Consider the following 13,816-nt stretch of genomic DNA (forward strand, 5'->3'; position numbering starts at 1 on the left):
GACTGGCTCCAGGGCTTCATAGACAAAAATATCGAGGTTGTGCAAAGCCCCGCCAACACCTCACACTTCCTACAGCCCTGTGATCAGTACATTAACAAGCGCTTCCAAACTGCTATCCGAAAAACTAAGGACCATTTGTCAAAATTCGCAATGCTGGATTTCACCAGTATGGGAATCAAGCTCAAGCGTGTGGTTGCTTGGTTCAATGCTTTGACAAAAAAGGACGTCTGCGAATCGTTTGCAGTATGCGGACTGTGGCCAATGGATTTCCGCTTTACGGAAAAGCTCAAGATTTCAGAAGAGGTGATGAAGTCGGACTTGGCGGAGCAGCCAGGTATGTTGCCCACAACTGTAAGGAGACGCACAGATCGCAACACATTTGCGGATATCAAGAGGATAGTTGCCTCTGATAAAGGTCCCCAGACAATCGAAGATTTGTCTTCAATTTTGAGGAGACACAAAACTATTGCGTCCACCTTAGACGATATGACCGAAGATCTTCGGTCATATCGTCTAATCCTGTCGACAGGCGGCATTCCGCCTATCGCGAGAAGGGGGTCAAGACAACTACTAAAATGGAAGTGTTGGCTGCGGCGGCCCAGCCATATATTTAACCCACAGTCAATTAGTCGCGAAGCGTAGAGAGCGACAACAGGCGGAAGTGACTGCTTCGCTGAAGCGAGAGGAAGAAATGAGGGCAAAGATGAAGGCAAAGGAGGAGGCAAAGCTTCGAAAGAATGCAGATACCGCTCGTAAAAGGCTCGAACGTGAGACAAAAAGGAGCCTCTTTTTTGTTCCGCTCTGCCATTTCGGCTCTTCCTTTCAGAAGTTCCCTGAGGGAACTGCTGCAAAAAAGAGCCGAAATGGCAGAGCTACAAGCAGCGAAGCGAGCATCGAAGGACGCGCGATTAGCAATTGCGCAGAACACTGCCGATAAAGGCCATGCTGCGGTTGTTGCGAGTTTGTTGCGTTTACGCAGTGAGTCGGCCTTCACTCCAAATATCCCTCCTGGAAGCGTGAACAACCTTCCCGAGAGCTGACACTGGAAGTAAAAATTTCCAAACACAGTCATTTGAGGTCGTGCTTTCATTGAATGCAGTTGATAGCAGACAGTGCCACGTTTCTATAGCACCCAAGCAAAGCTTTCATGAGGTAGTTTGGGTATAAATGGTAATTAAATATTTGAAGTTCACTCTAATTTACCCTGATGTGGAAGGGTAGTCACTGGAGAGAGAGGGAGGGACTTTTATACAAGCGTGCTGAACTGTAGCCAAGAGACGTAGCCCTGGCCCCAGCTGCCTTCCAGCAACTGGGAAGGCGAATACTGTGCCCTAATGGGTGTTCAAGCCCTTCAAGCCTCCAGACCGAGCGGCATGGCTGGTGGCCCTTCATTGGTGCACTTCGCACCAAGGCCACTTGGCACAACACTCCCCCGTTTCTCCTGAACAAGGACGTGTTTGCAAACAGTATATCAGCGCTTCAATTGTCTCGACAACGTTCCCGTACACCCTCATTGTTCCTAGCCCGGTCTCGCGAGTGCCCCTAATCTTGTGACCTGCGAACATAAACCCTTGTACATCTCCAGAGAGATACGTGGATTGTTAGTAAATATATCCGATGGTGGGGTCTAAACTTGTGGTTGACCGCGTGCTGGTGGGCAATGGGTCAAGCGACGGCAGCACGAAAACGATCGAAGAGGGAAAGCTCTACGGCGCGACGGGTCTGCACGGCGGCAACGAAAGTTTTGGCCAATTAGCGAACAGTCACTCAGCATTTCGCTTTCGTCTTTGGCTGCGCTTTCGCAAATAGCGTTATCATCTACAATGACGGATGGGCAGAAGATAGATCTGCAGAAGCGCCTTCTCAGCAACTTATTGGAATGGATGAAAAATAACCAAGGAGTCTCGGTCGTGATCGGAGCAGTTCACAGGAAGGTCAAATCAGCCTATCGGAGGCAATAAAAAATCGGCGCAAATATTTTGGTCCGGGCCAGCAAAAAATGTGTCATAAATGTAGCAACGCTTGTTGATTTCATGTCGCGATTTTGCACATTTTTTACCAATAACGCCATTGGCTGAAAATCGGAATAGTTATGGCACAGCGTCTCTGCCTGGCCTGTGGCGGTAGATGACTGGCTGGCGCTGCACACAGGTAAGTATCGCAGTGCCAAACGCCATTGGCTGAAAAGCAGCAGAGTTATTGCACAGCGTCTCTGCCTGGCCTGTGGCGGTAGATGACTGGCTGGCGCTGCACACGGGTAAGTCTCGCAGTGCCAAACGCCATTGGCTGAAAAGCAGCATAGTTATGGCACAGCGTCTCTGCCTGGCCTGCGGCGGTAGATGGCTGGCTGGCGCTGTACACGGGCAGGTCCTGCAGGGCCAAACGCTTTTACATTGATGCAATGATGAGACGGTGATCATCGCTGCATATGCGCAGCCACCGACGACCATGTTTTGCTGCTCCAGGGCAGTGAAAATATGTCTCCATTCGCAGCTCCAATGCAACACTAGACGTAATGCTCCGACCTACTCTCAGTCAATGAAATGTTAATCCAGTACCTTTCTTGCAAAGGTGATATCACCCCGCCGGTCCAGAAACGGTCCCAACCCGAAGGATGAAACCGATAGCGGTTCCAGCGGCGTTCACATCACATTTATTTGTAGCAACCAAAGAGTATTATTACGGCTACATACACTACATCTACCCCGTCCAAATACCGGAATACCGCAGCAGTGGTTCATTGCGCTTCCGTTAAATACAATAATCAACGCCAAGAAACATAACAAGAGAGGTCAGTTACGGTCACAGTACGTCATGATGGTGGATTGGAATTCTGATAGACCAAGGAGGGTGTACTGATGGCTTACCTGATCCTGAGTTAGAAGACGGGCAGGTTGACCTGCAGTGAGACAAGGAACGCTGTGAGGCTTGGTCAGAACAGTTCTTTGAAACTTTCAATGTGTTAGAGAATGTGCGAACTTACGTTACAGCTTTGTAGGTAATTGCAAAACGGCATTGCCTAGAGAAAGCGCTCACTTACCAAACGTCTGCAGCGCACTCGTGTCTCCGCATGAGATTTCAACCAAACACGCAACTCGCAGAAAGCAAACTGTCAGAAACGGGGATGCGCGGTGGGTCATGACTGTAGCAGAAGTGGCGTCACTTACTATGGATGATATCTCAACCAAACACGCAACTCGCAGAAAGGAAACTGTTAGAAAAATGGATGCGTGGTGGGTCAGGACTATGGGAGAAGTGTCGTCACTTACTGTGGATGATATCTCAACCAAACACGCAACTCGCAGAAAGGAAGCTGTTAGAAAAATGGATGCGTGGTGGGTCAGAACTATGGGAGAAGTGGCGTCACTTACTGTGGATGATATCTCAACCAAACACGCAACTCGCAGAAAGGAAGCTGTTAGAAAAATGGACTCGTGGTGGGTCAGAACTGTGGGAGAAGTGGCGTCACTTACTGTGGATGATATCCAAAACAAACACGCAACTCGCAGAAAGGAAGCTGTTAGAAAAATGGATGCGTGGTGGGTCAGAACTGTGGGAGAAGTGGCGTCACTTACTGCGGATGATATTTCAAACAGACAAGCAACTCGCAGAACGGAAACTGTTAGAGAAACGGATGCGTTGTGGGTCAAGACTGTGGGAGAAGTGGCGTCACTTACTGTGGATGATATCTCAACCAAACATGCAACTCGCAGAAAGGAAACTGTTAGAAAAATGGATGCGTGGTGGGTCAGAACTGTGGCAGAAGTGGCGTCACTTACTGTGGATGATATCCCAAACAAACACGCAACTCGCAGAAAGGAAACTGTTAGAAAAATGGATGCGTGGTGGGTCAGAACTGTGGGAGAAGTGGCGTCACTTACTGTGGATGATATCCCAAACAAACACGCAACTCGCAGAAAGGAAACTGTTAGAAAAATGGATGCGTGGTGGGTCAGAACTGTGGGAGAAGTGGCGTCACTTACTGCGGATGATATTTCAAACAGACAAGCAACTCGCAGAACGGAAACTGTTAGAGAAACGGATGCGTTGTGGGTCAAGACTGTGGGAGAAGTAGCTTCACTTACTGTGTGGATGATATCTCAACCGAACACGCAACTCGCAGAAAGGAAACTGTCAGAAAACGGGATGCATGGTGGATCAAGACTGCGGACGACGGGCGTGCAGAGAGTTGGATCTGGTCCTGGAACTATATTGCTGCATACATATATGCAGTGTTCAGAAAAAACCGGTAGCTAGATATTTCAAACTGTTCATGGGCACGTGTCGTACTGAAATCTCAATTTGAAATTACCGAATTCGGTATGGCATGGCTGTCCTCAACGACAGCCATTCATTGAGCTTTTGCATGCGGCATCACATCAAAATGCGAGTAGGAGCATATCCTTTTTACCGTTTCTATTCATTGAACCAAGCTTTAATATTAACGGCACAACCGTATGCATCGCCAAATGTAACAAAAGACCTTCTTTCGGCTGTAGAGCAGTAAGCTTGCTGAAATCTTGTTAATGCCGAGGTCCATGCCAAACTTCACTGCAGCCCCACTTCTAGTTGCGGACCTGGTCGAAACTGTCACAGATGGGGCGTCAAAGCAAGAGTCGTTGGGTTCTTAAAAAACGCGGACCTTATGCAAAGCGTTCCGAAGATGTTGCATCACAAGGGACTACTTCGGATGGGCACGCACCATCTTCTTCTGAACCTCAGCTTGAAAGAAATCGAAAAAGAGCAAGGCCATGTAGGCAACTGTCTACAAAGCCAGCTAAACGTCCAGGAGATGGGTTCATGTTACTAGACGGTCAGTCAGACTCCTACGCTTCCCTTTTGAAAGACGGGCTTTTAAGCGACCTCCAAGAATACCAAGGCGTCATGCATGACGGTGTGGAGGCACTTCCATCAAGTCCTCACCCCGAACGAAATAACACGATCCGTTGTGAAGAAAGCGAAGGAATTTCTGGATTAGACATTGGATTGATCGTTGAGCAGGACAATGCCTACGAAGCTGAGGAGTCTGAGGAGCTGATAGACAGCATGTTCGAAAGCGCTTCTGGTGGAATTCGATTGACCTGGACAAATATTGCATCACTGATAACAGCAACTGGGAGCACGCGTCTCAGGGAGACTGCGTATCAGACACTTGCCAACTTTAGGAACTGGAGACCGAATGAAAGGCAGCTCACTCTCAAACTGCCAAGTACATCTACTCTGAAGAGACGTGTTCGTCCATTTGCGAAATCCAACTTCTTCGTTCCTTGTCATGTAGAAATGTTTACTGTGGATTTGTCGAAGTCTGGGTCGAAGGCTGGCGTTGGAAAGTATACCTCACAGGACAGCGCTCCAACCATGATTGTAACACCGAGCAACTGGGCAAAACTTGACTTTTCGACAGCAAAATTGCGGGAGATGGTGCAAGGAAGACGGCATGATATGGATCCGTCAATCGAGATACCGAGGTTCTCGGATATTGAGGACACTCCAATAATCAAGGATAGGGCTGGGAGTCTATCTGTTTATCGGATTCCAACCGAAGATGGTGTGACAGTGAAACTGCGAAAAGGGCTCCTTCTTAACATTACGGTCGAAACAAGTGACGCGGTGAAGGGCAGATTGATGCAAGCCCAGTTTGCAGTAACGTCCTCAACGAACATGAGATTTCATGCAGTTGTATCTTCCTTCTTTGTTTACGATGAGCCAAACTGGACAGAACCGCAGGCGGAGTCCAATTCAAAGCGTACCAAAACGATGAAGACGAAGAGATCAGAATCTCGGGCATTCCTTCCCAGTGACATGGTCGTCGAACTTGCACTCCCAGGACAGCCAGACGCCGAAGATTCGGAAGAACCAACGCAAACACCCTTCCTTGTGTATAGGATGTGGAGAAGACAGAACTGTGATGACGACTACGCCACCAGCTTGGTTGTATCTTCTGAAAGAAATGTTTCGAATCTCACCGGAACGAATAGGGGCGTTTACAACCAGATGTTTGACAAAACCGTAGTGAAACGAGTATCTGCCGATGATAATCCAATGAACAAGGGTCATCGCGTCGATGCGGAAAGCAGTGGACGTTTGGAAGATGGAAGAAAGTACGTTGTGTATAGAATGTTTCTGTACTCTGATGGATTTACGCCGTACATTGGAAAGAAAGGAAGCATGGGTGGTGTATACATGCTGCCAATAGGTATGGCTCCGGAGAACCGCAATGGAGCAGGAGCCATCAGACCTATCGGGCTAACTCCTCCAGGGGTATCTACAAACGAGGTACTGGCTGCAATTATTGATGATATCATTGAGGGGACAGAAAAGGGATTTGAGATGACCACTGCAAAAGGAGAGAAGGTTGTTCTTTTTCTCGATGTCGTCGGGTACGTTGGAGACTATCCTGCAGTGTCCCACACTTTGGACCTACTAGGGCACTGCTCCAATGTTCCATGTCACTTATGCAGCTATGGTAGGTACGACAAGTCTGGATTTCAAGGAAGCAAGTATTGTTACACAACCCGCATCCATTCCGACCATCCATCTTTCGCGAGAGATGAGAACCGGGCTACTGCATTGAGGAGATCCAAGTTATCCAGGGAAGAGTTGAAAGCCCTCGGAATGGATGACGCAGATACGTTTGAGACAAGTTTGCAGGCACTTCATCAACTCTCTGAGAAACTGCGACAAGTTCGCGCTCGTGTGCCTCGTGTACTCGGCAGTAGCAAACCGGTTGTTCCTTCTGTTTTCGATTCGTATCGCTCATGCGTTGTGGCTCCCGATCATCTTTTTCTCGGGATTGGTCGCGACATCATGAATCTCTGTATAACACTGCTACCAAAAGATGTACGCAAAGATGCCGAGGCAATTGCCAAGATGGCTTTGAAGGATGGCTATCTCATATATCAGGAGAGCCTAATCAACCATGACAAGCATGTGCTACATTCAATGACGATATCGTCTATGTACTGCCTGCTCTTGGTAGCACCACGGGCGATGAAGAGTGCTTGGTACGTGAACAAAATCACAGGCGAGAGAGAGAGCGGGAACTGTGCTACTATCGATGAAGCTCTCGACCTCCTCGACCTGTTTTCCTCTCTCGTGAGCAGAACGCAGTACTTTCCGGACTCAAGGATAGATGGTAAGAGGTCATTAGACACACACAATGAAGAAGGAGGAACCAAGAGACTTCTGGAGATTCGTAATATTGCACTTCGTTACCTATCTCGAGTAGATAAGCTGTGTCACACAAACAGCTTTGCCTCCACTCATTTGGACAAACCAAACCTTCACAGATTGTTGGAGTTCTTCACACATACATTGCCACTGTTCGGTAGTGTAAGACATGTACAAGAGTTGTTGTTTGAAAGCGCTCATCAGCCATTGAAGAGGGGGGTAGCTCAATCCAATATGAAAAACTCACAATTACAGGCTATGGAACATCGTCTTGCCAACGACTGGAAGACTCGTCTGGCAATTGAAACTGAAGGCATTGACACTAGTGAGAACGGCTGGAGCTTTGAGACAGCGAAGTCGGTTTTAAATCTCTTGGGCTACGACAGTTCTGGGCTTCAGGATGCGGGAAGATTTCTACAAAAGCTTCAGGACTGCTTCCCAACTCCTGTTCTGCAGAACCTTCGATTACATCGGAAAGAACTCTTATCGTCGTCTCTCAGTAGGAAGGACTGGCGCGTAGACAATTCAGTAATTATGAACCTCGGAAACACTGCAGACGGAGGTCAACATTCGGAAATGTTCCAATCAACTGACCTTGCATTTCTGTTGAAAGCAAGGGAGTTTTTAGAGCATTTATGGAAACAAAAGCTACGTCTTAGAAGTGGCCGGCCGGACCATGGAAATTCCGTAACCGTACAGAAATATGGAACTGCCAAGTGGTGCAAAATAACAGACGGGCGAAAAAGAGACCAGACATCTGTTTTGGCCACTGTATCTTATGGGAGCGTGATTCAAGCCTTGCATTCTTCTGTAGTTTCGACCGCAGATCCTGATCTCACATTCACTCTTCATGAGAACAATGATTCTGAGCATGATGAGGACAGAAGGTTCTGGATGGTGCTAGCCGTGGTTCAAGTCCGGATTCTGGACGCTCGTGAGAAAGAAAGTCAAAAAACAACACGATATTGCGCAGTGAAGGAGTGCGAAGCTGAAGAAGATGGATACGGGGTGATGATACAACAACGAAACGAAAGAAGAGCGCTGGTTGAGCTTGGAAGCTACGTTCGAAAGGCATTAGTTATGCACTACTGCGAGCAGGACAGCGCCGAAAGCGACGACCATATGTGTCTCATATGCACATCAAACTCAGCAGTACAACATAGGAGTCTCCCAGACGGTGGAATTTATCAAGTGTGGGGGCGAAAGGAAGGGTATCCGCCACGTCAGGCATAAGTATATGTGCGGAACAAGAACTCTGGTCTTTATTCAACAGTTTTTAGTACTACCACACAGCTCTGCATACTTTTATGCACTGACTATAAGCTCTGCGCCGGCCTCTATATCCGTAGTTGCGACATATAAACTGTATCGTTATTGCAAACAAAATTCAGGTCTGCTACCTTTGTGGGCTTGTTGCAAGGGGGCACGTTATGTATCCCCGCCTTTCGAAGTCCGTGTCCCTACACCTCTCTAGTTCCCGCAGCCAGTCTGATCCTTAACTTTTTCGTTTCCCTCACCATACACCCACTCTCCTTGTCAACCGGTGCACCGTCATTGCTGTATAAAATTTGCAAAATTTGGGTGCAAATTTTGAGAGTTAGGACCGGTGATCAGTGGGGAGCTGTGATCAGTGGCCACTGATCACAGGCCGGCAGGGGGTGTCGTCCGACATCGTCATTGCTGTATAAAATTTGCAAATTGGGGTGCAAATTTTGAGAGTTAGGACCGGTGATCAGTGGGGAGCTGTGATCAGAGGCCACTGATCACAGGCCGGCAGGGGATTCAGGAGTAAGGAGTAGGATGGTTTTTGTACTTTAGGGATTCGCAGTGCTTCGGAGATTTAGAGGAGTCGGGGAGTAACTAGGATTAGAAGATTCGTGGGATCGGCTGTTGGAAACGTGATATCCCTGTTTCGGGTTCTCCAGGTACGAATAACGTCCGGGGAGGGCATGTTGTCCTTCGTCTGAAAACCGCGTCGACCATCATTGGCAATGCGAGCAATGATAGCTCGCAATGTATAATTGTTAATTGCAAATCCCCGGGAGGCAGTGTATTTAATGCGCTGCTTAAGGATTTTGTCCTCGTCCGCTTTGACGACCCGGGGGGCTCCGGGACGGTTGTTGGCTGGGTCAAGAAGGCGGGACAGTTTGTCGTCGTCCTTGGTCTTGAGACATTTTTGTAATCGGTCTGCTGTCCCACGACTGATGATCATCAGTGTGGTTCGCCTCACAGTCGACTGTGAGGCGAACCACATCGGCAACCTTTTTTTCATCTTCAATAAATTTATCGCTGTCTGCCGTTTGTCTTTGGCCCTTGCGTCCCGTTTGTCCCTTGCTTGGCGCGCGCTGCCTGGCGACGCATTCCAATCGACATCGGAGGGGGCGTGAATTGTCCGTAACTGGAGGTCAATCCCTGGAGCAGGACGAGAAGGTGTTTGATCGTGGATCAATTACTACTGTTTGGCCTTTAACGGTGCTGTGTGCCCGCCATTTTTTTGGCGGGACGGGGAGAAGCGAGGAGGTAACATTTCGGGAAACTGGAGGCCTGTTTCGTGAACATGACGAGAAAGTGTTTGATCGTGGATCAAATACTACTGTTTGGCCTTTAAAGGTGTTGTGTGCCGGCTATTTTCTTTTTTGGCGGGACGCGGAGAGGCACGGAGGTAACATTGCGGGAAACTGTAGAAGAGGTGAACGCTTAGGCCCCGGAGCGTTTCCCTGGAGTCCAGGGATGAAAGACTGCACCCATTGTCCGCACTGGCAGCAACGAGAACTGAATCATCAAATTAGCCTATTTTACCAAATAATGCTTTTAGGGAAGGGTATACCGCGCAGGCCTGCATGCGCAGACAAGTTCCTTTGGAATGACATGAAATGGCTGTCGCGCGGCAAGATTTACAAAAGCTGTATGGCTGGCCAGCCATACTGGAACTAGATTAATTTTTGCTAATTTTTTAGAGGTTGATTCTAGTATGGGTGGCCACCCATACAGCTTTTGTAGATCTTGTCGCGCGACAAACACATCACACGTGTGGACCCAAATGCAATGTATTACACGTGTGGATCGATATGCAATGTTTTACACGTGGCGTCAACCTTGAAATCAAAACTCTCACACTGACAGTGTGCATTTTGTGATGGCAGTGTGCATTTTGTGATGGCTTTGTGTGAGTTGTGTGAGGGCATCACGAAGATCACATATAAAAGGCTCTCCATCTCAAATGGCAAACAAACTGAACAACGTCACACAAAAAATATCTCCCTTTCCAGCCCTGTATGGCTAATTTCCAGAGACACTTCCCCTTCCCTTCGTGTTCGCAACTGCGTACGTTGAACCGGAATGTACTGCACGAGAAGGTCAGTGGGACCCAAACCTACTGCATACTCTGTAGTGGGGTCAAAAGACGGACAAAAAACGGGCCCAAGACACTTAGAAAGGGCTCGCGCCAGGTGCAGTGGTGTTCGACATGTAGGCAAGCTATCTGCTGCAGCTGCCGGACGGTCTGGCATTCTCGCCCTACACTGAAGCGACATGGGCCCTCTCCTGTCCATGAGAGGGAGTTTGACTCTGGGCGACGCACTTTTCAACGAATAAGGCAGGCTTCACAAGCCCGAGAGTGAAGGCCGTAAAATGTCTGTAGAACAAGGCTATCAGCTATGCTTTTTGGATGGGTTTGTGATGGTTTGTTGATGTTGGAGATGATCGTGAGACAATGGTGTGAGAGTCACAAAACAATTTGTGTGTGAATCACAAAACAGTCAACAAAAGAGCACTTCGAGATGTTGACGTCACAAAAATGAAGTGAAATTCAGAAAAACAAAGCGAGATTCACCAAACTTGTGAGAATTTTGAGACGTTTGTGTGCATTTTGTGAATGTATGCCCCGATCACAAATTAGGACCACCCCACACTTTTCGGGAGGACACTTTCCAAAAAAGTACGGGTCTCTTGGAGACAAAACGTATATCTTCTTAATGACAACACAATTTTGTGTTTAAAGAACCTAGTCTCGGGACGTAGCGCTCAACAAGACCGAAGCAGGACGAAAATATCCCGACTGGGGCAAAAAATAGCCGTCACAAAAATGGAGCAGAGGGATATAAAGGAGGCTCAAATGCATATATTTAGAGACAAAGCACACTGCTAACACAAACACAACAAAGCCTGTATAACACAACTAAATAACTTCATCCTTTGAGTAGTGAACCATGCCGGATGGTACACGTGGGCGTATGATAACCTGTGCCAGAGGGTGAGCCATAGCTTTATATAGAGGGAAACACTACTAAAGTAGGCACTATTGAGCGACCCTGTAATATGTAATGGCTGTCGCGCGACAAGATTTACAAAAGCTGTATGGCTGGCCAGCCATACTGGAACTAGATTAATTTTTGTTAAATTTTTAGAGGTTGATTCTAGTATGGGTAGCCACCCATACAGCTTTTGTAGATCTTGTCGCGCGACAAACACATCACACGTGTGGACCCAAATGCAATGTATTACACGTGTGGATCGATATGCAATGTTTTACACGTGGCGACCAAAATGCAATGTATTACACGTGGTGACCAAAACGCAATGTTTTACACGTGCGAGAAGCTGGTGGATGATGATTGGCCGATTATGATAGGGAATCGTATACAGTGCCTCCTACGATATAGTGCTATAGCGTGACATACCTCTAGCTATGGCACTGTTGGGGGGATGGCACTATATAAAGGAGGCTCAAATACATATATTTGGGGACAAAGCACACTTGTTACACAAACACAACAAAGCCTGCATAACACAACATCCTTTGGTCAGGGTCTCCTTTAAGACAGCATGGATAGCTGTACTGCGTACTGAACCATGCCGGATGATACACGTGTGAGCTTATGATAACCTGTGCCAGAGGGCGAGCCATAGCACTATATAGAGGGAAGCACTACTATAGTAGGCACAATTGAGCGACCCCCCCCTGCAACCGGTCCGTTCTGCCCAGAGAAAACCCCCCCCTACTTCGCCTGCATACACTGTAAGTCTGCAACGTGTGCGGATGTTCACACACACCCGAACACGTGCAAGGCCCAGCAAGAGTACCTTCCTAGTAAACCTTTTAGAAACGCAAAAATCGCAGCGAGCAACGACAAAGTGCTCAAGGCAACCCTGCTTTCTACAAGAGCGTTTTCCGGCTACCGCAGAGACATTTGAAACAGCTTCAACCGTGTTGTACTTCACTGTTCGAGTAGAATCTTCGTTCCATCCTTCAGCATGGAGCCAATGACTGACCGCGGCTTTCCAAAAATGCCAGAACCAGGCGGCCGAGCCCATACTTTGGAGTCCTCAGCCTCGATGTGCTGGACTCTTTTATTCCTGGCTTACTCTTCTTCGACATTTGTCAACGAATTTGGACATGGATGGCAAGCAGCTTGGACGGTGCTATTAGTTTTGGTTCCAGTGTGCCTCGCCGGTGCACCCAACATCATGGACGGTCGCCGCCGCGCAGTCCCTATATTGGCAATTTACGTAGCGTATATCCTCATCCCGTCACTGCTTCAGCTCACAAAGCCAGACGACCACTCATCGCTTCGCTCCGAAATGGCCGACCTGATTACCGTTCTTTGCATCTGGCTTCCACTGGAATTTAAGCTGTTGTCATCGGACATATCACCGACTGGAAAGGTTACAGCCTGGGGCTTGTTCACCGCAGCTTTGACAGTCGTGAACTGCTTCACAATTCTACGCCCTTTTCAAAGCTGGCCCACGCTCGTGACTTGGGCTACACTTTCAAGGTAACCCCAGTCGATGTGCTGATAGCGCTAGCTGTGGGTGCTGCCTCTGATCTCATCACCGTTCCACTTGCCGCCCTAACCCGGTTTGCTGACGTCAAGACGCCACCTCGTTTAGACGCGGCCAAAGAAGCCGCCACTTTCCTAGGCATATTCATGAACGGCGTTACCGAGGAGCTTATATTTAGGGGTATGATTCAGAATATGTTGGAGCAACGCCTAGGCCACGGGTCCATATCTGCACTACTCATCGCGTCTGGTGCCTTCGGCATTGCACACTTAGGGAAATCAAAACTTGGATATGACCCGCCAAACGTTCGATACATGGCCTCCGCCTGTGTCACCGGTGTTGCGTGTGGGTTCGTATGGCGACAAACAGGAAAAGTCACAGCTTCCGCGCTGACGCAGGCCACGTCGAATTACATTATGTGGCGCGTCGCGTTAAGCAAAAAAGTTGGCCAGTAGACAGCGTTTTTTCGCAGCTAGAGTCCCTGTATAGCACTTGACAATGATTTCCACTCTTAAACTCACTGAGCACACTCTAATGCTAGTCTAGTTCGTCCCACAGGTCATCGTGCTTGTCAATATCGACCCATTCTCGGGTAGGGTTTTTCGTGTAGAGCGTGGCATTGAATTGTCCAGGTCGCCCATATGTCTCTCCATTAGCACCTTCGAAGCGAAACGGGTTACTTGACATGAGCACGCAGTTTGACTCCTCGCCGGGAAAAGCCGGAACAGAGATTCCCTTTTCCAAAAGTAGCTTTGAGGAAGATGTCGACCAGCTATAAAGTGGTAGCCCCCGGCAAACACATTTGATCCAAGCTTTGGTGCTTCTAAAGACACTAGCACTTCGGGTTTGATAAACGAATCTGCTG

General features: G+C 48.2%; 2 protein-coding genes; both read left to right on the forward strand.

Moving 5' to 3' along the window:
- Positions 1-10,445: 10,445 nt before the first annotated feature.
- On the forward strand, positions 10,446-12,557 carry CHC_T00001818001 (hypothetical protein). XM_005712681.1 is given in 2 exon segments: positions 10,446-10,790; positions 10,791-12,557. 1 exon segment carries the CDS (start codon positions 10,446-10,448, stop codon positions 10,788-10,790), a length of 345 nt encoding a protein of 114 aa, XP_005712738.1. The 3' UTR covers positions 10,791-12,557.
- Positions 12,558-12,569: 12 nt separating this feature from the next.
- Positions 12,570-13,493, forward strand: CHC_T00001819001 (hypothetical protein). XM_005712682.1 is given in 2 exon segments: positions 12,570-12,800; positions 12,801-13,493. 1 exon segment carries the CDS (start codon positions 12,570-12,572, stop codon positions 12,798-12,800), a length of 231 nt encoding a protein of 76 aa, XP_005712739.1. The 3' UTR covers positions 12,801-13,493.
- Positions 13,494-13,816: the final 323 nt, after the last annotated feature.

The sequence above is a fragment of the Chondrus crispus genome, genomic scaffold (assembly GCF_000350225.1).
Source record: "Chondrus crispus Stackhouse genomic scaffold, scaffold_114, whole genome shotgun sequence".
NCBI classification, from domain to species: Eukaryota; Rhodophyta; class Florideophyceae; order Gigartinales; family Gigartinaceae; genus Chondrus; species Chondrus crispus.

Coding starts and splice junctions, on each gene's coding strand:
- CHC_T00001818001 (XM_005712681.1), top strand. CDS start 10,446: ATGGCTAATTTCCAGAGACACTTCCCCTTCCCTTCGTGTTCGCAACTG.
- CHC_T00001819001 (XM_005712682.1), top strand. CDS start 12,570: ATGGCAAGCAGCTTGGACGGTGCTATTAGTTTTGGTTCCAGTGTGCCT.